Raw genomic sequence first — 23,717 nt, 5'->3', positions numbered from 1 at the left:
TTAGCTCCCTGCACTTCCTTATTTCTTAGACTCCTGAATGGGGAGTGAAGAATCGGTTCAGAGTTTGTTTCTTACATACCTGTAAAGGATTCTTCACATCCCCACTCCCTCCACCCCCAGCAGAAGCACAGCACTGAAATTAATGACCCTCCACTTTCAGAGTGGGTAACCCAAGGAGCAGGGGTGCAGTGAGAACAGCTTACACTGGGTTTTGTTTTTGCAGGGAGCCTCCTGTTTGGAGGGAGAAGGATAATCTGTGGCTACACTGCTCAGCTAACCCCTGGCAAACCGAGATGTGAGGGGTGTGGAAGTCACAAGTTGGGTTACCTGAGTGTCATTTTGTCATTGCTGTCAGCACATTGGACAGAGCTGTGGCTTGATGCCAGCTGTACCTGGTACAGCTTTGTCAACACCTGCATCACCTACCTGGATCCTGTGAAGTGGTGGCTAACATGAATAACAGTTTCTACACAGTGCACAGACAGACATCTTTTATTACTAAGGAAAGGAAACTGAGTTTACAATTTATTTTTTAATACAATTAAAGGAGGAACCCCAGGAAACATTATATACAAAAGATCCAGGGTAAACAGAGCAGCTCACTTGCTACAATGACACAGATATGAAGCTGAGAAAGTCTCACAGAAACCATTTGTGTGCAACTCACTGAGTACAGCATAAGGCAATAGAAAATGTGATCCAGAGTATTAGTGCTTAATGAAAAATGAGCCAAATAACCTGATGCTAGACATACTTGTCAGTGACATTTTTGGATTCCTTTGGAAGGAGTTACTGGAAGTGTTACTGGAGTCTGTGGTGATGTGGAAATGTTTGGCACAGAGCAAAGAACAAATCCCTCTCTGGGAGGCTGCACAATCCCTGGTCAAGGGCAGAAGAGAGCATGGGATAGTGAGAGGGAAAACATGCTGGTACAACTGGCAGAGCTGTGGCGTGGCTGGCAAGGTGCAGCTGCAGTGTGGTTGTAGGGAAGAACACTGTTGGAAATCAGCGAAGTTGGAACTGCATGCCCAGAGAAGGTGGTCAGCCTGCAAGGAGCTGGTGGTGTGTGCTGGAGCAAGTATAGGCTGAAAGAACAGGAAACCTGAAAAGTGTGAGACACATCACTCATGCACCAAGTCCTGCAATAGGGTCAGGCTGCCTTTTGAAAACACCCCGATTTCTGTCACTTGTGTTCCGTTTGCATCCAGAACACACAAGTGCAACTGTTTCCTTAACCCCCAGCTTACCTCAGTTTCTTTGTCTAAAACTCCTCTGTAAGAATGTTCTGAAGTTCCCATTACACTTGACACAATGGGAAAGCAGTAAAAAGGTGATGGCACAGTGTGACTCTGCAGGAGTGGGAAGGGAGCATTGTCTTATTTTTTACTTAATCTGAGAGCTCAGTATCCTATAAACCATTTTTAATCCTCCTATTTTCTCCAGCAGTTTCTCAATATGTACCAAGTAGAAAAAAAGAGAAATGGATGGACTATGTCTTTGCTGTGTCCTAGGAAGATAAGCAGCTCAAGTAACAACATATCCCACAAAGAGGATGGCACTGTGCTTTCAGACTTTGGTTTGCCCTGATAACGTGGCTAGAACAGTGAGGGAGTGGGTACAGATTGCAGAGCAAAAGGGAAAAACATTCCAGTCAAACTCAGGGCAGAGTTGCTTAGGAAGCTTATTGGGGGTTGGGAAATTTTCCTCCTTTTCCCTCAAAATGAGAAGCCATTTTTTCCTACACAGTAGGCAAGCATGTCACCTGGATCAGATGAGTCCTGTTCAATGTTAGCATCCTGTAGGGAAATTCCTTCTAGTCCTGGCTGGGTAGAGACAACACTGGCAGAAAGCAGCAATGTTCAGTGCAAAGTAAATATCCTTACATTGCTGTGAGAAACTCCCCAAAATCTGCAGAGCTTTCCATAACAAGTATCCCGTGGCAGATGTACACACAGAAGCAGACCTACGTTTGTGAAGCAAGGCCCAGAGTTACATTTGATGACAGCAGATACACAGGAGATCACTTCTGGCTGTCACACAGGTTCCAGTGGGGCTTTGCAGGTGTGGCTGGGAAGGAAGGAATGCACATGGAAGCTCGGCCATGTGTGTGCACAGGTGGTGTGCCCTCACACAGCAGCTGAATGCAGGAGCTGTACCTTGGTGCTTGGGTTGGCAGGGCTGTCCTTTCAGGAGACAAAGGTTATGAGAACTTGTGCCACTGCAGTGGGTAAGCAGTATTCATTAGCTCCTAGGAGTGCTGTCAGTGTGTATCATTCCCTAAAAGGTCTCATAGCGCTGCAAATAAGCATGAGGCACATAGACTCACTTCCAAGGTGTCTTTTTTTCATGAAAAACGTGTCCACTATTTCCTCTTTAGGGGAGAAGGGATGTGTGTCTGTAATGGTCGAGTCCAAATCCAAAATCCTCCAGCAGGAAGAACAGATACTTGTGTGAGGCTGAATGTAGAAGTTTTGGCTGCTCCCACTCGCAGTGTGGAGGCACAAACTGACAAGACTGCATGTCAGGATTTGGGATGTCCCAAAGGGCAGCTCCGTGTTACTGAAGGGGTAGGTGGGCATGGGCTCCCTGCTAGGGCTCTGCAGGTCCCTGATTATCACAGAGGGTTGTCACAGAGCAGCCAGAGGTTGCTGAAGTCCTGGTGTGGCACTGGTGACATCCTTCTGCCCGCTGCAGGAACACGGAGGCGCCTCTCAGCTGGAATGCCAGCGACCTCCCTGGAACGAGGCCACCGCAGGGCTTCGGTGGTGTGGGCAGGGTTTGCATCGTCCACAGGAGGTCGTGTTCCAGCCGTGGTGAGCAGTGTTCTCCTGCTGCCACCCCCTTGCAGAGAGCCCGTGCAGCAAGCGTCGCTGTACAACCAGCAGTGGAGTCTGCAGTGCGGGATGCACAGCGTGAAGAACCTGAGGGACCTGAGGAAAAGATGTCACTGATTTTTTTTTTAGTTTTCACACCTTAAATGTAGCCCAGTAACGCGGCAGAGCCGACAAACAGGTATCACCTGCGAGAGCCCACCACAAGAGGGCTCCTGGTCCCTAAACGCGGAGCTGTTCTGGCCCACGCTCCCTGCAAAGACCTTGGGAACAGAGTGAGGATGACTAGTGAGCGTGCTTCCCTCTTAAAGCAGCGGCAGGACATGGCAGTCAGCCACCAAGGAAGCACAGCTTCCATCCCACTCCACAGACAGCTGGAGGCACCAGCCACCTACAGGAAAATCCTGGCAAACTTTTATAGCAAAAGAGAATGGGTTTATTCTGTAGGTGAACTCCTGCCACTCCCATCACAAAACTCCCCAAAATTCATACTAACCAAGGCTGTAGTATCTGTTCCAGACCGGGCCTTCCCCAGAGGAAAACATGAGTGGGTGGTCAGGTTTGGAAATGAGACAAATGGCCTGAATGAGAGTTTCCCCTCCTTTCCATCTCTAAACTATTAAACTTTTAAGATTCTGCAGTGAACAGTTTGACAAAGTCGTGACTTCCAGGACCCCTCAACTGTTGCTCTAGGGCATGACCCTGGCAATTCCACTTGCCATGGTGAGAGCAGGACATGCAGTCACCTGGACAATGATGTGCATAAGAACAGTTAGCTGCTAATCTTCACTGAAGTGTCTTTTTGGAGGACACAGCCCTGAAAACTGCTGAGCTTTTAAGCCAAAGCAAATATAATCCTTTGTAATTATAAAACCTTGGCAAGCCAGACTTCCCCAGCCCTTCTTTTGTTACACCCCATTATCAAAAGTAACTAATTTTAAAATTTGAGTGTTTTCTGGGCAAGTTTGAGGGAGGAAACTTTTCCTTCTCTGTTCTTCCAGCTGCTGATGGGAATGGACATAGCTCAGAAGTGGACAGGAGTGTCTGATCATACTGGGAAAGCTGGAGTTGTTCTTTTGTTCCCCCCTCCCTTACCACCATTTGGTCAATGCTCAATTTCTATCATCAGTGATGTTCCCATGTTGAGGCATCAGATCAGGCTCACAGGGAATCAGCGAGAACCTCTGGGGGGTGAAGCCACCCGTGGCACCTGAGGTAGGGATGAATAACTCACAAATGAGCCCAATATGACCCCAAAAAGACTGCCCAGTGTTCAGTTGGGAGACCCATAAAATGAGCACAGGGGCAATGGCAGGGGATGTCACTGCACATTTGACAGCTGGATGGCCCCTGCTGGTTTAAGCTAATATTGCACGAGCATGTAATGGTATTTGAGAAACTGTTTTGCCAAGAGAAGAGTGAAGAAAACTACCTGCAAATGCTATCTGGTCATACAGATGATGTTTCAGCTGTCACTTTAGACCTCTTGGGTGCCTTTGTGTGTTCTTTCACACCCTCTTCCACCGAATCCTGGCGCTTGCAACAGTGAGAACAAACTGAAAAAGAAGATCCTTTGTTAGTATATGGATATGGTGCTGATAAAGAGCTCTGTTACAAATAAATATTATCTATATATTGTCATAGGGATAAAACTGCTGTTGTTAGCACAGGGCACAAAACCAGGTTGCTACATGCTGAGATAAGGTCAGAAGGGAAATAATGATGGAAGTTGCATGTCACTAATTGCAGTTTACCTATCGAGTGAAAGAATGCCCGCGTTAAAACCAACGAAGATTTTCAGTGCTTTAAGAGGATCTCAGATTAAGCAGATCCCCTTAATATCTCACCATCTATGACTGAATTTTAGTAGTTCAAGTTGAGTCTTGTGCAATTGTGCTGGCACAAATTATGCAACGTGAATCCTAAACTATTCTTTAGGTGACCTCTAGTCTTGGTGCTTTGTGTTTTCATTTTTAAATTACTGCAAAATAGGCTGCAAGCTCCTCAGAGTAGGCGGTTGTGAACCTCAACAAAGCACCTGATCGTTCTGGCTACCACAACAATCACGTATCTGAGAACTTTTTAGTTTTGTTTTGCTCTGCCTTTCTATTCCTCCCTCCCACACTTCAGCTCTTTGAAGCATGGCTTTTCGAGCTCAGAAACCACTCTTAGCAACTCCTGACTCAGCTTTCCATAGCCCAAAACAACAGAGGTACTCTCAGACCTATTCTGAGCTCCCACGAGAGCTCTTGAGAAGTGCCCTGCAGCAGCACCCACAGGAAGCATCTTAGGGCAGATCCTGCCTTTCTCTGACAGGTGCCCATGCACAGCAGCACTGAAATGGGACAACTACACAAGCTGGGAAGCTGGATGGAAGCTCTGGCTTCAGTTTCTTACACTTCTTGCAGTTTCTTTTACAGTTTCTTCCATGCCTGGTCTGGAAATTGGCTGAACCAAATAGCACCACCTGACTCAGCAAATTACTCCCTGTGCATATTATGGAAGTGGGACTAAAAGGGAAATTCCAGTTAATTTGGCCATGTGCCATGCTGTTTGCAGGTGATTGCATTCTACCACATGGGTATGCTTTTTACATCTGCTTTAAAAGCAACTCAGTTCCTGTTTAAAAGGCTATTTCAGTGTGCTCCAGGATCTTACTAATTTAATGGTAAGGAACCTTTTAATTTCCAGCCTATATTTGTTGAGAGCCAAATCTTCTGATTCCAGTTCATTTTCTCCTATAATTACAAGTTCATTATACATGCAGCTAACAGCACAGGCTGTGATCAACTGTGATTTTCTTGGTTTCAGCCTGCTTGTTGCTTTCCTGTTGTCACAGCCCCAGGGAACAGCAGGGGAGAAGAACTGGCACTGGTGTCATAAGGGCACAGGGGTGGAAAATGAGGAGCTGCACAGGTGTGACCCCGAGTCACAGCCTTCCAGAAACTTCTTTTCTTTGTGATAAAACACTAAAAGGAAATTAGCCCAGCTTGACTCAATGGTCACATTGGGTTTTTGAAGGGATGTGGTTGATGAGGAAGGGAAAAGAAAAATAGTAATGAGACCTCCACACATGTGCCTTGGGAGTGAATTTGTCTGAAGTTGAAGTAGAGGTACCAGAAGACACAAACAGGGCAAACTTAGAGATGTCTGTGAGTGTGCTGAGTCCTTGCTGCCCAGAAAATGACCTTTCCCTAGGGGGAATACCACGGCCAGGTGGTGTAAGTGGCCTGAGCACAGAGCCCTCAGTGTGGGACTCTTGTTCCCAGATGTGGCTTCCTTCTGTCAGTGACCTGACAGAACTCAGCTGGGTGTTATTTATCCTCAAGGCCTGCTGTCCTTTTCCAGGGCTGCTCTGCAAAGCTGCTCACAGGGTGTGGATAAGGCACCTACTGCTGTTGACTTTCAATCCTACCTGCCTTCATAAATCTATTAAATGCCTGCCCACATCTTCAGGGACTTTCTGGCAAGGTCAGCTCAGGCATGATTAGGAGCAACAGCTAACAGATAGGATTTTTCTGAAGATAAAAAAGTAAATTACTCAGCTGTCCACTAACCCTGAGATATCTGAGGTCCCCTTTGCCATTGAAAAACTCTTGGAGACTTGGCTGGAGTTGCTGAAGACTTCACAAGATGGGACTGGACACTTTACTTGTGCTAATTTTTGGCTGTACAAAGAACACAAATCGAACTCTCCTGGTTGGTGTTCTCATAAAAGTGGGACATTGCTCTGCTGAAGTCTTTCCTGTGGCCCTAACACTGGGTATTTTTGCTACTTCGGCTCAGTGACTTTCTGAGAGATGATGTAGGGTGTGGAGAGAGATCCAGTTTTGAAACTCCTAGTGCTCAGCTGTATCTATCATCATCACCAAGATTCTTGGCATCCTAAAGCATCCTAAAGCATCTTAATACATAAAAATGAATCTTTGTAAGCCTCTTCATTATCCCTGATTTTGGAAATATTTTGATCTGCTGTCAAAACTCCCTGTCACCTCTCTACTCTCAAACCTGAACTCAAGTGTTTCCTGCACACAAAATGTAGGAAAATCATGAGCTAGGCTTAGATTTTGTGACAGTGGATGCTAAAAGGAAAAAAAAAAGGAAAATGAGAAGAAGGTACAGAAATACCTGGTGTGACAGTAAAGTTTCTATAAATGTGTATCCTACATAGAAACTTCATCAGCACCAAGAGACACCTTCCTGAAAAAGGAAGCTGCACTTACCATGCCTTGGGAGGTATCTTGCTGCCAGGGTGACAGCCAGAATGAAGGTGATAACGATGATAATTGAAGCAGTAATGACATTATAAGGTGGAGACACAGGAGGAACAACGCAGTTGTTTGTTTTTGCTGAGACAGGAGAAATAAAACATAAATAAACAGCCTTAAAGGATATTGGCATTTTCATGTAAGAGCAGGTATGTGAATTTCAGGGGTTCTGGCCAAATTCTAACTCAGCTATTCAGCCTGAAAATGGATTTACTCAATAAACAAGCAAACAAAGCTGGCACCTAAATTTCTTCCATTCACCCACATTTGCTGAAATTTTTAACACATTCACAGAACGTAAAAAGCTGGGTCTTTGTCCACAATAGGACTGAGACAAGAAATATTTAAAGACACATGAGCTGTTTCAGGGAAATGAGCTAGGCTTGGTGGAAAAGTCTGAGTTCACATCTAGAAAATTTCTGCTCTCAAAGGTACTCTGCAGTTTTCCTTACTGTTTTCAGCAGATTTATGCCCAATTGTTTTCCTTTTGGATTCACAGGTGAAGCAGAATGCATTTAACAGTCTAGAATAGACTTTTTGCTGCATGGCAGGAACAGTGTTGTGGTGGGGTTCAGTTTCAGTGTGTCTGGAGCCTTTGGCTTTTCACCATTGGAGATGGTGGAAAATCCCATTCTGCCACTGGGATTTTAGAGCAGATGGGCCATTCTTGTATAGGACAGCACTTGCTGCCAGGCCATAGGTCTGCAGACCTGTGCACACAGACCTTCAGTTCTTCCACCACCTGCATCTGGCACAGGTAAGCATCATTCCCCTCCTAAGACATAAATTAGCCTGATCTGCTGTTCAGTGCTCCCCTCGGGAGGGATGCAAACCTCCAACTCTGCAGGGGTTGCCTTCTACATTTACCAGAGGCTCTGTTCTGTCTGTAACTCAGTGTTCAGGAGAGGTTTGTTTGGAGGACCATTTACACCAAAATGGGAGTGGTTCCACATCCTAAAAGTCAAAAGGTGGGGTGTTTGTGACTGCTGTGGCTGTGTCACTGCACCCTCCTCTGATTACTGCTTTTCTTTTTTGTTGTTGCTCTCTTTTTCTATGTAGTGAGCTCTTCATAACCTCATTCTCCCTTCATTAGGGACATTATGCTCTACATCCAGCAACAGCCAATATTCATAAAGCACTAGTTCCTGGCATTTCTTCTGAAGCTGAATGGCACGTCTCCCCACAAGCCCCTTTGATTTTAAGTAAGATAGATGAATAAGTTACCTTGATGAATAAGGTACAATTCCCTAGGAAAAATGCTGCTCCTCTATCTTCCCTTGAAGGTGCCCTTATCTCCACAGTAAAAACATCAGGCCCAGAGATATTTCAGAATACTTTTTTTGGTAACAACATGAAAAAAAAATCCTTTTGGCTTTACAAATTTTCTTGCAAATCCCCTTCTACTGCAAAACATCTGGAATGTAGTGTGCTGCCTTCCCTCATGCTGTTTCCACTTGTGCCTCAAGCTTTTCAAAGCACAGACTTATCTATTATGCCATCACTTCTAAGCCACGGCTCAGTGATGGAATTCTTTCCGTATGTGTTAACCCTATGTTACATTTGAAAGCAGAATTTTGTCCAGACCCCAGCTGACAGTTTCTTTCACTGAAGCAGGGACAAACATGCTTGTTAAATGAGGAAATTCTTTTAAAGTGCAGCCTGTGGCTATTAAAGCACACGTTTCTTTGGTCCCTCAGTTCAAATACCAGGTCTGTGTCACACAGCTGGCAGCAAAATCATGCTGGTATGGAGGGGCACGGGGTGGTGGCAGCCCCAGCCTGTGGGAGCCACCAAATGTGACATTACCAGATCACAACAGGATCCAGTTCAGCTCTCAGCCCAGCTGTAGCAGAGCAGCAGGAAGACAGAGCTGCCTCTGCTTGTCAGTCACTGTTGTAACTCTCCCTTCCCACCCCGGCTATCTTCCAGCCTCTAAAATATTTTGATGTTTGGTTCATAGGTGGGATCATTGGGTGATCCTTGCATGAACAGTTGCACAAAATCTGGTGCATTCTCAGAGAGGCAACTCAGCAGATTCAACAAAATAGTTTAGTTACAAAAAACATGAATAAAACATACTCAGAAGCAAACTGGTGGATGTGGCAAAGCCGCTGTATTCGACGGAGCAAGTGATGGTGACGTCTTTGGTCACGTTGAGCACCATTTTTCCAGTGACATTGTAGGGGCTGAAGCTGGACTCAGACACCCAGCTGGCATTCCACTCCATGGACATGTTGTTGAGGGCTCCAGAGATTCTGGGCTTGGGGAAACCTCCGTGAGAAGAACAGGTTATCACCATCTCAGTCAACTTGCAAGAGTCAGCGGACACTTCTGCCGTAATGTTGGGCTTGCTGAAGTCAGCTGCAGCAAGAGAGGTTTGGTTACCATTCTGTCAGGCCACAGAGAGGTTTGCAGCCCCCAAAACCAAATGCTTTGGTTACCATTCTGTCAGGCCACAGCAAGGTTTGCAGCCCACAAAACCCACGGCCAAAACAAAGACTCCCCCACCTGAATGGCATTCACCACGGGAAGTTTTTTCTGCCTATGGTCTAGGATGCCAAGCAACCAGTCACTAGTGAAAGAAAGATGCTCAACACTGTGTGGCTGAGCAGTGGCAAGCAAGGAGAGACAGTTTTCCTTCCAGGCCCACTGCCATCCAGCCTGGAAAATCCCTTCAGATGTCCCAGCCTGATTCCAGCATTTCCCTTTCCTGATCCCCACAATAATTTGATCCCACTTCACCAAAGGGAGCAGAAGTCTACTATGATTATTTCAGCTGGCCTGTAAAGACAGCAAGGGGATTTCTGGCCTGAAAGCAACTGGAGTATTTGTGGACAGGAAAAGAGATCCGTAGTTTTATGTGTTTTATGCAGTTAACTCCTCAACCCTCATGGTTAAAAAAGGGCACTGGCAGTACACTTCCCTTTTTTCATGCCAGTTCCCAGAAAGATCATTAAATTTGTCTCTGTGCACATATGCCCTCAGACCAGCAGGAAATGGCCAAACCTCAGGAGCTTGTCTTTTTTTTTGTTGCCAAATCTCCTGACTTATCTGGAAGATTCATGTAACTCTCTGCTGTTAAAGGTATTCAAATGCATGTATATATTTATATATGTCACTAGTATCTCTGGTTGAGATCAGCTGCCGGTGGAAATGGAAAATGTCAGTGGAACTTTTTGTGGGCTACCAATCTAAGAGAAGGTTCAGATTCATTTTGAACAAAGGAACTCGGTTTCTTTAATGTAAAAAGCCTCAAAGCTCCGTGATTAATTCAGCCTTAGGGTGTGGAGCTGCAGTGCAGCTAGCTCCACAGGGGTTTGGATGCAGGGTTGGGATGCTGCCATGGCCACCCTATTTCCCTTTCAGCTTGAATGCTTGCCAGGCATTAAGGGTTTTGACCCAAAGACAGCAGGGGCTGCCTCAGGCACCCATCACCAGTGATAGCTGGGGAGGGCCCCAGGAGGAATCCTTTCACAAGAGCAAGACAAGGAGAGGAGGTTGGGTTGGTGGTGGGAAAAAAATTCTGTACCTGGGGTAGCTTTAGAAAGGTAAGGAGGGAGGCTGCTGGAATGGAAGCAGTTAACAAGCTTTCATTACTTAACAAGTTAACAGTCTTTCAGGCTTCCTGATGAAAGTCTATCTGCTACAGTGTGAATAAGCTTGGAAGAGCATCCCTCAGCCCCAGAAGCTGGCACTGGAGTGCCAGGAGGTGTCAGGTGTCAGGAGGCAATTCACGTACCTGTGACAAAGAGGATGACAGACTCGCTGCACACGAGCACCGAGTTGCGCTGAACCACGCACTGGTAGGAGCCATTGTCCAGGATCTCCACGGGGGAGATCCACAGCGTGAGGTTCCGGGGGTCCATCTCTGTCCGGTTCTGGTACCGCTCGTGCTGGGGGAGCATGTTCCCCTCTGAGTAGGCCAGCACCACGTCTGTGATGTTCTTCTGCCAGTACACCCGGTACTTGCGGAGGCTTTCTGAGCTGGGGATTTCATGACAACAAGGCAGGCTGACCTTTTCCCCCACTTTGCTTTTGACCACTTTCTTCTCCAGTGCTTGGCCTGCAGGGGAGGGGCAAACAAAAGCCAGTGAGTCAGTGAGTGGTGCAGCCTTGTGCCAGGACCTGTTGCCTAAAGCTCACCCCTTTTGGTTCTGACTGCTCACATCCCTCATCAATCAGCCACTGAGCTGTTTTACAGCTTCAGCTCTGCACTGAGGGGAGCCATCCTTGGGCATTGCCTTGTACATCACGCTCCACTCCCACTCAGGATCATGACCCAGCAGGCACACAAGGATTGCTGAAGGCAAAGGCAGGACAGGTGCTTGCCTGAACACAAATTTTGCTGGCCCCTTTAAAAACAGGGATAGGAACACACATGCACAAACTGCTATCTCCTCTGCTCTCCCTTTTCAGAGCCTGGTGTTTGGAAAATCTGTGTCACTCTCCACTGGGTTCTCTGCATGCCTAACAGGGCCGCAGTGAACTATTTGTTCAGGGGGACCAGGGGATTTTTGGTAGTTATATTTTTGTAAAGGAAAAAAACCCAAAACTGTCAAGATCCCAGAAAATAGAATCAATCCTACAATGATACACAAAGGTTGCAGCCACACTATGATCAACCTTCCAGCATTAGCAAATTAACAATTTTGCCTGGTCTAGCTAGAACAAATTTATCTTTGTGAAAGCTCATGGGATGACGTGGAACCAGCACAGATGTTCCCCAGCTCCTGGCCAGTGACTGTGCTGGTGCCATACCTGGAGTACAGCCATGTGCTGACAGCAATAAGTTGAGACCCTTGCAGGGTGAAATTAGGTACAACTTTGAGTATGTGAGTAGTAATTCCCCAACTAAGCACCCCGCTCTCATGATCCGCCTTGCTTTCCCACTCCTTCCTCTTTCCACATCCGAGGGAGCAGCCCAGCAAGGAGTTCCTGCTGCTGCTGGAAGGTGACCCAGCATGGACACACAGCCCTGCACTGCACCTGAGTTAGTGCAAGCCTGGGGATGGTGTGCCCCCAGCTTTGTTAGTCCAGAGATCAGGCTGCTCTCTGTCCTGCTTGCCTAGCACTCATCTCCAGTGGTGGAAGTGGCATATCAATCTGTTACACTCCACTGACTGAGAGCAGAAAAACAAGGAAATAGCTGTCTTCTGGACAGAAAAGATTCAGATTCCCTCTTCTTTCCCAGCAGAACACACCTCAGTAAACACACCTGGGAGAGGAAGCTGGAAAGTCCTGCCAGGCTGCGTGTCACTGACGGGGACAGCGCAGCATCACCCATGGATGTAGGGGACAGCCCACGTGCTGAGCCTGAAGTGTGAGCTGAGCAATGCACGAAGCTGAGCCTCAGAACACTGCTCCAGCACAGTCTGGCTGATGCTGGCTCACCCCTGACAGTCCCAGCCCGACTGCAGCCCCGCGATGCAGCACTCAGGCTGGACGGGGATGCTGCGGCATTAACATTCAGCTGGGGTCCGAGGCAGCCACCAGCTGGTTCCCTGCCAGCCCTCATTTGCTTAGCAGTGACTCACAGACCCTGGGGTGACTCACAGACCTTGGGGCCACTGTCACAGCAAGACCCCTTTGGTGACTTCTCACAATCCTGCAGCTGCCAGCGCTGGAGGGAGACAAGCGGATGTACAGCCAGTGCCCCAGCACAGCTGGAGTAAAGCCAGACACAAAGCCAGAACATTTAACAGACCTGTGCATGTGGCACTCAGGGACATGGTTTGTTGATGGACTTGGCAGGGCTGAGTTAAAGGTTGGGCTCAAAGATCCTAAAGGTCTTTTCCAACCTAAATGATTCTGTGATTCTGTGAAATAAATTTCTCTCCTCTCCCCTGCCACACACCCACCCCTGTCCCACTTGCTTACTTGACATTAAATCTGTAGGAAACACACCAAAAATACTGTGGAGGTCCTGGCAACACTATGGAGTGTTTTAATATTAGTTAAAATAGAATATGTAATTAAATTAGCAACTTCTTGTTTAACTGGTTTCCTTCCACTCAGCCACTCCACTGGTCTTCCAAAGGGAAAGTTTCATTATTTCCCCCCACTTCCTGTACTTCCCCTTCTAATGCATTGCTGATCCTGAGCAACCAAGCTGGGGCAGGCCAGGAGCTGCTCAGCAGACTGACCTCTGTCAGCCATCAACTGGTAACAAAATGAGAGAAAAACTAATTCTTCCACACAGGGGAAAAACTGCCTTGTCTTGGCAACCTTTGCAGGCTGAAATTCAGGATTTCTTGACATCAGCATTTAAATTGCTGCTACTAGACCTACCCTGCAGCAAAGAGTTCTTGCCCTTTCAGCAATGCCCTTTCAGCAATGCCCTTTCAGGAATGCACATATATTTTTGGCACTCACAACATCCTCTGGCAATGACTTGTGCAGTTTGATTCCATGCTGTGTGAGAAAGAATTTCATTCTGTTCACCTTAAAAGCAGCCCACCTCAGGCTGTGATTGTTGAAGTTGCTTCTCCTACACCTCTGTGTGTGTTTGTGTGTACGTGTGTTTTTATCTTTGACCACATCTTCACTTGTTCTCACAGTGCAGCTCTTACTATTATTGGAGAGACTCGTAAGAGCAGCCAGTCAAACATCCAGTCAAACTTTGGGACTGATAAGGATCATTTTCTATTTCCTTTTGCAGCAATAGGGGAAGAGTAGGTGTACAGTAAATGTCAGGGTGACATCACATCATGAGTTGCATGAGGTTCTCCCTACCTTGCCCCTCAGAGTCTCCTTTGCAACCAAAAGGAGAACAAAAACTTTCTCGGGAGTACATGTGCAGGGGCTGGAAACTCCTGCTGATGTCATGAGTACCCTTAAAAGGCTCTGCACCCTTGAAACTGCAACCTGAGTGCTGCAAGCCTGAAGGAACCAAAGTCCATGAAGAGTCATTCAGCCCTACAAAAGTCCCCTTTCACTTTAGAGGTGAACTGCAAAGCAAAAATGAAAATCCAGTTTTGTGCCGTTTCTGCGCTGAATGCTCTCCGCAGCCAGGCCGTGGGGAAGGCATTCACCATGGAAATCATTTTTAATTACTTTTCTAGAAAAAGATCCCTCCTCTTCCCACCCCTTGAAGCCCACCCACTCTCTTGCTGTGCACACATATCACTCCATCATTGGAAGCCTGTGGCAATGCTGACTGACTGACTTTCTCTTCCCTGGGCAGAAAAGCTTGCTTCATTCAAAGTATGCCTGGGCTGCAGATGCCCCATGCAGCAGGGCTAACTGGAACAGAAAGAAATATAGAGAAGAATTGTTCCTTCTTGTCTGCTCCAGAGTCAGGAGAGCCGTTGAGCCTGTATCCCTATTTCCTGCACTCTTTGCCCAAGCCTTGACTCAGAAATTCCCCAGCCACAGAGAGCTTTGTTATCCTGATTGCACATGCAGCCAGACAGCACACAAGAGCAGATTTCCTCTGGCACAGAGATTTGACAGCAAAAGGCAGCTAAAGACCTAGCAATGCCCTGGAGAAGCAGCCTCAAACTGTTGGAAACCTCCAGATAAGTCCTGGGGAACAGAAGCTCCAAAGCCAATCTTTTCCCCCTGCATTCCCAATTTCTCTGCCCTTCTGAGCCTTGCTTTGCTTTTTTTCCTTCTGGTTCCCTATTTATTTCTGCAACAGCTGCTGGTATCTCTCCTGATAAATTAATGGCATCACTGATTTTGCCTAGGACCATGCACCTGGGATTGCCACTCTGCAGGTAATTCTGCAGCTCAGACCCCTCATTTTCTGTGAATAGCACATTCACCCCAAACTTGCATGATTTATCCTTTGAGGGCAATGCAATATTTTACAGGGATTTCCAAGCAAAACAGAGAGTGAGTCAAAAAATCGAGATATTTTGAAAAGCTGAATCCTTAAAAGACTAGACACTCCCCCTTGATCTTGTCTTTATCCCAGGTGATTTTACCAATGAGGAATGAGATCCTCCCCAGGCTTTCCATGGAGCCAAAAGCCAGCAAATGTCCTGTGCTACACATGAAATGCTTTGTGTTTAAATCAGTGACTCCTGTGAGCACCCTGATGGCAGAAAGACCCTGCTGGATGCCCAGATAGCCTCTATGTGGAGACACTGGCTCAGTGTCTAGTGCTCATCCTAGTGCATGATGATGGCATGGCAGCTCTGAGGTAGGGAAATGCTCTGAACAGGTTTTTCTAGAAGTTCATCACTGCTTTCTTCTGTGCTGTAACCTCGGGGCACCCCATCCATGGTTTTATGCACTTCCCATCTTTATGCTGCCACATTCCTTCTAAACAAAAGAGTAACCCTGGTTTGCCCAGCTCTATACTGATGATTTGGCAATTATTATAACACTCCCAGGGTGTTTTGGTGTCCCATTCCATCAGCAGCCTTCATACCATTGTAACACTGCTTTATTTTGTGTGTGTTTGCACATCTTCACCTTTAGTGAAGAAATCCTTGAAGCCATGAAGTGGCTCTGAAAACCAGAGGGTGATCTGCAATTAGCATCTCAGAAGACAAGAGGGAATCTGAAACACTTGGGCAGAGGGGCTCCCGCTGACACCTCCTGCTCCAGCTCAGGTTTCAGTACTTGTGGAGATACAAATCTCCTGTTTTCTGAGTCAGCCTGGGCCAAGCCGGCTGCCCGGGTATGTCCAGTGTGCTGTGTTTGTTACATGAGTAAAACCGCGACCCTGCACAAATCACCGGCAATGTTCTCAGCTTGGCACCAGCCAGGAGGTCAGATCCAAGCAAGGAGCTGGATATAGAACCTGAATTACTCAGAGATGGGGACTAGATCATGTCTTAGGCCTTTCCCCCTGCTGCAGAGTGGGAGGAGAGGATGGAGAGCTCGCTGTGTCCCCTGCAAACCAGCAGGGACACACGACCGTGGGGACAGAAGGACGTCTTTGACTTGGAGAAACGAGCAAAATAAGAGATTTTCTGAACCTTCTCCCCTTCTCTATTCCCAGCCCGTGTGACCCTGCTAGAATAAAAAAGGGCAGGGGGCGCCCCTTAATCTGGATGTCCTCAGAAAATTTGCATATTGTAGTTCCTTTAGAGATCAAATTCCTACATCTTGCTCAGCACTCTTTTGATTTCCCAGCTTGGGAGCAGAAGCTAGATTTGTGTAAGACTGGTAGGGGAGATTTGCCACAAAGACAGACAAAAATAAATTTGTTAATTTTTTCCCCTGCAGTCTCTGTCTCTTGCTGACAGGATCACTTTGTACTTCCTCTATATTTATCTCCCAGCTGAAGATGTTCTCTGATCATTTTCCTAATTCCTGCAGTACCACTGCCATGCATGCTACTGTCCTCACAGCAGTTTCTGAAATTGAGGTCCTCCCCACTGCTTAAGGCTGTAGTTTTCTTCAGTGCTTGCTAAATCTCTGTCTCACACGCTCCCCAAGCAGCCAGCCCTCTCTTGAAACTGATAGAAGGTGAAAGTAGCCAGTAACTAGGAAAATCAAGTATGATACCTCTCACATAAGCCCACTTCAAAGGCAAAAAATTACAAATTTTAATTTTTTTTTTTTTTTTTTTTTTCCTGCTAAAGTGCTTGCCCACAGCCATAGCAACACTAACCAGTGCAGCTAACAAAAAACACTGCAGGCCTGCCAGCAGTGTTTTAACTTGTCAGAAAAACTGTTCTGTGCTCAGGCACTGACTCACGGATGCTCCGCAGACAGCCCCGGCAGCCACAGAGATGACACAGCCCTAGAAAAGAGCTCAGCATGGAGAGAGGTCATTAACCACTGGGACCCTCAGGAAACCAGAGCAGAGCAGCCCAGAGGGGTCTGGGAGCTCCAGAAGCTGCAGAGGGAGAGGAAGGAGAGCCTTGGGCTGTGCTGCTGGAGCACTGAGAGCAGGGCAGGGCAGGGAAGGACTCTCTCCTTTTAGGAACCGGTGTCTGACAGCGAGCTCTGCTCTCTCTGAAGCACCTCCACAGGGACCAAATCCCTGTCTGCAGGGCACTCAGAAGGACACCTCCACAGGGACCAAATCCCTGTCTGCAGGGCACTCAGAAGGACACCAGAGGGTGCCTGCTAAGGCACGAACAGCGGTGTGCAGACAGAACTCCTTCAGTCGTCTTTTCTAACAACTTTTTGTGGGATAGATAGGAACTGGGGCTGGCCAAAAGGTGGATGTCCTTTCAGCTCAGGGTAGGTAGAAATGCCACCATTAGCCATCAGTCAGCACTTTCTTTTCAGTCAGGGAGTCCCCTGGGACCAATGATATTTTAAAAGCATAACAGTGAAAAAGCAGAAGCAAAGCCTGCGGCATTTCCGAGTTGGGAAAGATTTACATATTCTCAAATGAACTCCTGAGACTCCCAATGGTGGTGCCCCTCCAAAGGGGACAGAACAGCTACAATTAAACATAAAGTTAATCTGTTTCACAACAAAACTGACCTCCTTCTGCCATGTGAACAGACTTCACTGCATCCAGCACACCTGGCTTGGCACCCTGTGGAAGACACCACATCCACACGTGCACAGCATTTACACTGGGGAACACATGCTTAAAAGGAAGGAGAAACCTTCAGCCTGGAGAAGAGAAGGTTCCAGGGAGACCTTAGAGCAGCTTTCCAGTGCTTAAAAGGAGCCTTAAAGAAGGCTGGAGAGGGACTTTTCACAAGGACATGTAGCAACAGGACAAGGGAGAATGGCCTCAAGCTGAAGGAGGGAAGGTTTAGATCAGATATTAGGAAGAAAGGATTTATTGTGAGGGAGATGAGGTGCTGGCTCAGGTTGCCCAGGGAAGTTGTGGATGCCCCAGCCCTGAAAGTGTCCAGGGCCAGTTTGGGTAGGACTCTGAGCCACCTGCTCTAGTGGAAGTGTCCGTGGCAGGGAGGTTAAAACAAATTAAGCTTTAAGATCCTTTCCAACACAAACTCTCTAATTCCATGAGAATTTCTCTGAATGTGGAAATTCTCCCCCTGCCTGGCATGACCTTGAGATGCAGCCAGACAACAAACTCATAATGATCTCATGCCTTCCCCATGCAAGCAGAGGGGATCTGGCTCGCCTTTCCCTTCCAATCCCACATGTTCCCCTTTGCAGGGCTCTCCAGAGTCTGGCTCAATATACCAGTCTTAAAAAAAAAAGAAAAAAAGGAAACTTTCTGCTACGCTGGAAGGTGAAGTAGATAGTCCAGGGATCAGACATATGCAAAGAAGAGGAGGATCACACAGCCAGAGAGGAGCAGGATTGCATCTCTTGGTGGCAATGACCTGTTTGTACCCCTCAGCTGTGACTCCTGCTTGCATCCGTCCCCTTTCAGGGCGCACAGCATGGGTGTAAAAGCAAACTGGCTCTGAAAAAAGCTAACTCACCACAAGAGAGGCAGAGGGATAGCAGCAGTCATTTATATCAGATTAATTACCCCCATTAAACCACACTTGGAACTCAGAATCAAGGCAGTGATGAGCAGGAAAGGTGAGAGTGCCTAAGGGTGGCATCTTCTGCTGCTAATCTACCACAATTAAGAAAAGTGCCCACTCCAAACTTTGCATGTTTAAATGCAGGAATGTCCAACAGGCACACGGCAACAAGGATACAAATGTCTCAGTGATCCAAGAAATGCAAAAAAGCTGCTGCAGTCAGAGCAACACGAGGTCACTGCAGCTATCTGGGTTCATTCCGATCTAACTGGAAAAAGGAAATGATGTGGGTGAAAGGAACATTTGACCCATAGCCTTACAAACTGGGCATTTAGGCTTTTAACTCTATTTCGTGTGTAAAAATGTAGCTTGTCTAAGTTGAATTTTCTGTGTTTTTTTTCCTAAGGAATTCTTTCCTCTAAGAAGCACTCAACAGAAGAAGTAAAACAGTCTTTAGAAGCAAAGAGCAGCAGGCTTCAGCTGGGTTTCTGTTTCTCCAGACAAGCTCTTGCAGCAGGTTTCACTCTGGACAGACTGACAGACAGAAAAAGGAGCTCCTTAGATCCGCTGCCCTTGGTTTCGCAAGACTTTTTTTTCCCACATGTCTGGAACAGGAGACAGAAACTCATCCGAAAAAAGAAATTAAAACAACAGCTGAAGGCATGAAGAGGAATAAGTCAGAAACTCAATTTGCATCCGCTGATCAAGTGGGCAAATGCGGTAGGTAAAGAAAAATTTCTGCCATCTCCACTGTGAAATTTGCCCCAGCACAGCCCATACCAGAGCTGGCACGGAAATCAGACACCAAGCACCTAAAGCTCATGGCTAGACACTTCAATATTTGGGGGTGGCCACAAAACAGGGAATCTTTCTCAGCCCTCATCGTGTCTTTCTGAAACCCAGCTCCATTCCCAGCTCTTTGCTGGGAGTAACAGCAGGGAAGGGGATTCCCAGAATGAGTTACTCGTGGGCCTCTGCTGGCTGACAGAAGTGGATATTCCCCCTCCTTTCCCAACTCTCCAGTAATTTAGAAAAGCTGTAGGGAATTTTCTTCAAAACTTCTCAAAAAATTTCACCCCTGGGAAGAAACCAAGAGCTAAGTGGTCCCCAGCTGGAAGAAAAGACTCCAGGGAAGTTTAAAAATACTCCATGGACATAAAGCTGGGCTTGCTGGGTCCCTGCAGTCAGTGCCTGTGGTTTGTTTGCACACAGGGCAGGGAAAGGTCACACTGAGTGACTTCAAGATATATTTTTCTAGGATAACAAACTGGGACTGAGAAACCCTACAACGTGTAGGTAGGTGTGAAGGTGCAATGGCAGGACAAAACCAAGCCCGTGGGGATACCAGCAGTGCATTCAGATCATAAATAAAAGTGTTTGTGCTGTAACCAAGGCTGTTTTGCCACTTTGTGCTGAGGCAAAGGGGTGTTGTTCGTGGACATCAGTGTCTCCAGCACCAGATGACATCCCAGAAGCAGCTCTAAATTACACTGGCATTTCAGTGGGGCACCTCAGGTGAATATCAGAGTAGCAAAATTCAATTCAAAGGAAAATAAATGGATCTACATCGCTTGCACGTACATGAAATTCCTATGAAAGACAACTTTAAATCAACCTTCAACCTTTCCAATGAAAGACAGCCTTCAAATCCCTTTTAATTAAGCCCCCCATTAATGCCTTCCACTGCTATGACATGAAAATTCAGCCTGGCATCCTCTCTGTTACTATTTCACTCACACTGGCTTTACAGAGAGCACCTGTTTCCATCCTAGAATGCCACCTGACCTTTTGCAGTGCTAAATCAGAGAGGTGTGCCAGCATCAGCACACCTGGGCCAAACCAAGGACACGGGCTCTGGGAGCCAGCCCTGACTGTGCCTTGATGTGGTCATGAGCAATCCCATGTGGGGTCAGTCCTGTAAAATGTGTAATGTCCCGTAAAATGTCCTGTAAATGTGGTGACTCACTCAGAATTGTGTGGAAAGTCACTGCCAGGCTGGTGGCAGACACCCAGGGCTCCACTGTTTTGCCACATCAAGGTCAGAACTCGGTCCTTGTGGTCCCTGTGGGCAGCCTGGAGAAGGCATCACCCAGCACAGCTTTTAAAACCCAGTCTTAGTGGGTACTGGGAGAGAAAGGGTTCAGAGTGTGTGTGAGTGCATACAGAGGGGTAAATAAGTGCATCGGCCACATTATCAGTCTGCCAAGCACCTGCTCCTGAGGCACCAGGACTTCCACTGACTTGTTGCTTGAGAAGCATCTAAAAACTGTGCCCCAAAAGCAAAACTAGAAGAACAGTTAGTTTTCTTATCAAACTCCTATTTCCAGTAGTGGATATTAGCATGCATCAAACTATACATCCTTGCATCAAACTATACATCCAACTCTACATCCTCAAACCAAGGAACCAGAATAATTTTCAGAGAAATTACATGACTGGCAAATTACCATATTATTGTAATTACATAATTAACATACCACAAGCTCTTAAAGTACTGTGAGAGAAACAGTTCTGCTCATGATAGATTGTCTGCCTGATGCAAATACAAGCAAAATATATTTGTGCTTGACAGATGCTTTGCAAGCACAGAAGCAGGGGAAGGAGTGAGGGCACTACAGAAGAGCAGAGGTCTCAGAGCAACATTTGAGGTCATTGCTTTCTTTACAAGTGAGCTCTGCAATTCACTCCCAGCTAAATTCTCCAAGTTTTATCTTAAAATTCTGAGGCTGAAACTCAAAATGAAGCCTGGCATCAAATACCTCCCAGTTTCACAGTAGGAGCATGAAAAGCTCCTCATTTTGCATCGCTTGATTTTAACGAAAGCCCCAGTTCAGCCCAGGTTTGCTCTGGAGTATCCTTAGCTGGAATGAAACACTAAAATGCCACTAAGCACAACTTATTTTGCATCCACAACGAACTCCAGCTCAGAAGTGAATTTTGTGTGGTTTCCAGGTTAACATTTCACACATCTGAGAAGACTCATCCGAAGCCTTTTGAGGCGAGGAGTGATCTCTGTGAGCTTTATGGCAAATCCTCAGAAAAGGACAAGGGACAGCCCAGGCAGGACTTCAGTGGGGATTTGTGCCATTGGAGAAAGAACTCTGCTCTGTGCTGAGCCGCCCAGGAGGTGCAGAGCTGAGCTGCCACCTTTGCCAATCTTTTCCACCATGCACCCACTTTGAACTCCCCCAAAAAGCTGCGGAAACCACGCCGCCACTGAAACCGAAGCCCAAGGGCTGTGCCATGTGCTCCCCACAGACATCAGCTGACCAAAAATACCCTCATCTCTCTCACCCTGGCTGGGATGGGAGATCACCATGCCCGTCTGGGAGCCAGCAGCCTGGTGCAATGGCCTGGGAAGCTGAGAGCTGAAGGCTCCTCAGTGAACTGCCAGCTGCCCCAAACCCTGGGCTCAGCCCTGGCAGAAGGCACCAGGAGTGTCCTGAGGGCCACCATCCCCTGTTGACCATCCCATGGGTGCTGCTGCTGGCTCCCAGCCCCTTCCCACACTCCCATCCTGGCTCCTGCTTACCTATCCCAAGGCAGAGCAGCACAAAGAGCCCGAGCCCCAGGCACGTCCTCAATGCTGGTGGGGAGGTGGGCAGGCACATCATCTTCCTGCAGCTCCTGGGCTGGGAGGAGAGAGGAATAAGGTTAGAGGAAGGGAGCCTGAGGAGTCACAGCCCCCTCCTCTGTGTCCCTCTCCTTCCTGCCTGCTGCCACGGCCAAAAACCGCGAGCACAAGCCCAGCATTTCCCTTCCCTGGTACCTGGCGTTTCCCTGGTGGAGCAGCACCGAGGCCAGCCCTGAGCAGGGAGGATGCAGGGGGCTCAGTGCCAGGCCATGGGGGCCTGGCTGCTGTCACAGGCTGCTGAAACACTCCCCAGCAGGGTGCAGGGGGAAGTTGTAGTGCTGGGAGGCTGCTCAGCTTCATAAGTCACCTCACACCACCCACGACTTCCTCACGGGGCGTGCGCCGCCCTCGTCACCCTCGCGGGCACGGGGCTGCTCCATCCCTTGGGATGCTCTGGGTGCTCCTGCAGCCAGGAGGGGGCCTGGCAGAAGGACCCTGCCTGTCAGTGCAAGGGTCAGGCAGTGCTGGGGGCTTTGGCGGTTAAAATGCAGCTAAGCGAAGCCCTGATGGTGCTCTGGGAATAGCTGCATACAATTGTGATTGAAATTAAACACAAAGCCTGCACCACCATTTCAGGCCCAGCAGGATGTAATCCATCAAGGAGTGGATTTGCCCAAGAAAATTGGGCTGCATGTGATGGGTGTCATGGCTGAGCACCTGGAGAGGGAGTAGGATGTGACAGCAGGGCCAAATGTGCATGGTGGTGGTGTCACCAGAGAGCACCCAACGCCCTGTGGAAGTGGAGGCAGCACTTGCATTCCCAACATTGTGTCCTGCCTTCTCCAGAAGGCACCCACTGCTCACCCAAGGGCACAAGGGCACAGGCATGGACAATCCCTGTAAACAATCCCTGCTTTGAAGCCTGGAAGGGCAGAGCCATCACCAACCCAAGCCAGCCCAGAGCAAATCCTGGGCAGAAAACCAAACCACTTAGTAAATAAGAGCCCAAGGGAGTAAATGTATGCTAAGTGATGTAGATTTGTACAGATGCTGCACACCCTCCTGCAAAATAAATAAGCTCTGGAATAGTGCAAGCAGTTATAGTGTAAGGGGTTTTATTTAGCTGTAATAATCACAGCAAGAGGGTTGCACACCAATGACAACCGGGTATTCTTCAAGGAGAAAAAAAGTGGAAATACAAATCAAGAGTAAAATAATTTATTTAAATGCAGACTTCTGGTTTGCTGGTTTAAATTATTTTGATTTAAATGAAATGCATCCTTTTTATCAGAAACGATTTGCTGCTACATTGCTCCAGTTTTTCTTCAGTGCAGGTTCCTTGAATTAGATAGATTAGATGGACTGGGTTGAATTACAAATCAGACTTTTATTTTGACATAATTAAAACGGTGGTATTCTGTAGAGAAATCAAATACAGGTTATAAGATTTCTGTAGAGAGAAAATCATTGTACATGAAATGGCTGAGAGGAATCTGTTATTGAGTCAGACTGGCTCCTTCTCCATCGCAGGGTTTTGAGTGCCTGTGTTTTGTGTTTTGGGCTATGATCTAATTCCTGTACATTTGTACTCCATCCATGCATTTTCCCCCAGCATGTTTGCAAATGCAGATGACAGCAGCACCATGTGTTTACGTAGAAGGGTTTCCATGGTGCTCAG

General features: G+C 47.3%; 1 protein-coding gene across 1 annotated transcript; it reads right to left on the bottom strand.

Moving 5' to 3' along the window:
* Positions 1-4,280: 4,280 nt before the first annotated feature.
* Positions 4,281-22,079, bottom strand: CD80 (CD80 molecule). Its single transcript, XM_031058115.1, has 5 exons — positions 21,998-22,079; positions 10,839-11,162; positions 9,179-9,460; positions 7,055-7,180; positions 4,281-4,387 (listed from the first exon to the last, which is right to left on the bottom strand). The coding sequence occupies exons 1-5, from the start codon at positions 22,077-22,079 to the stop codon at positions 4,281-4,283; spliced, it is 921 nt and encodes a 306-aa protein (XP_030913975.1).
* Between the last annotated feature and the right edge of the window lie 1,638 nt (positions 22,080-23,717).

Source organism: Geospiza fortis, unplaced genomic scaffold (genome assembly GCF_000277835.1).
Source record: "Geospiza fortis unplaced genomic scaffold, GeoFor_1.0 scaffold72, whole genome shotgun sequence".
Lineage (NCBI taxonomy): Eukaryota > Metazoa > Chordata > Aves > Passeriformes > Thraupidae > Geospiza > Geospiza fortis.
The sequence above is the reverse complement of the archived record's forward strand: the minus strand, read 5'-3'. Positions and strand labels throughout refer to the sequence as shown.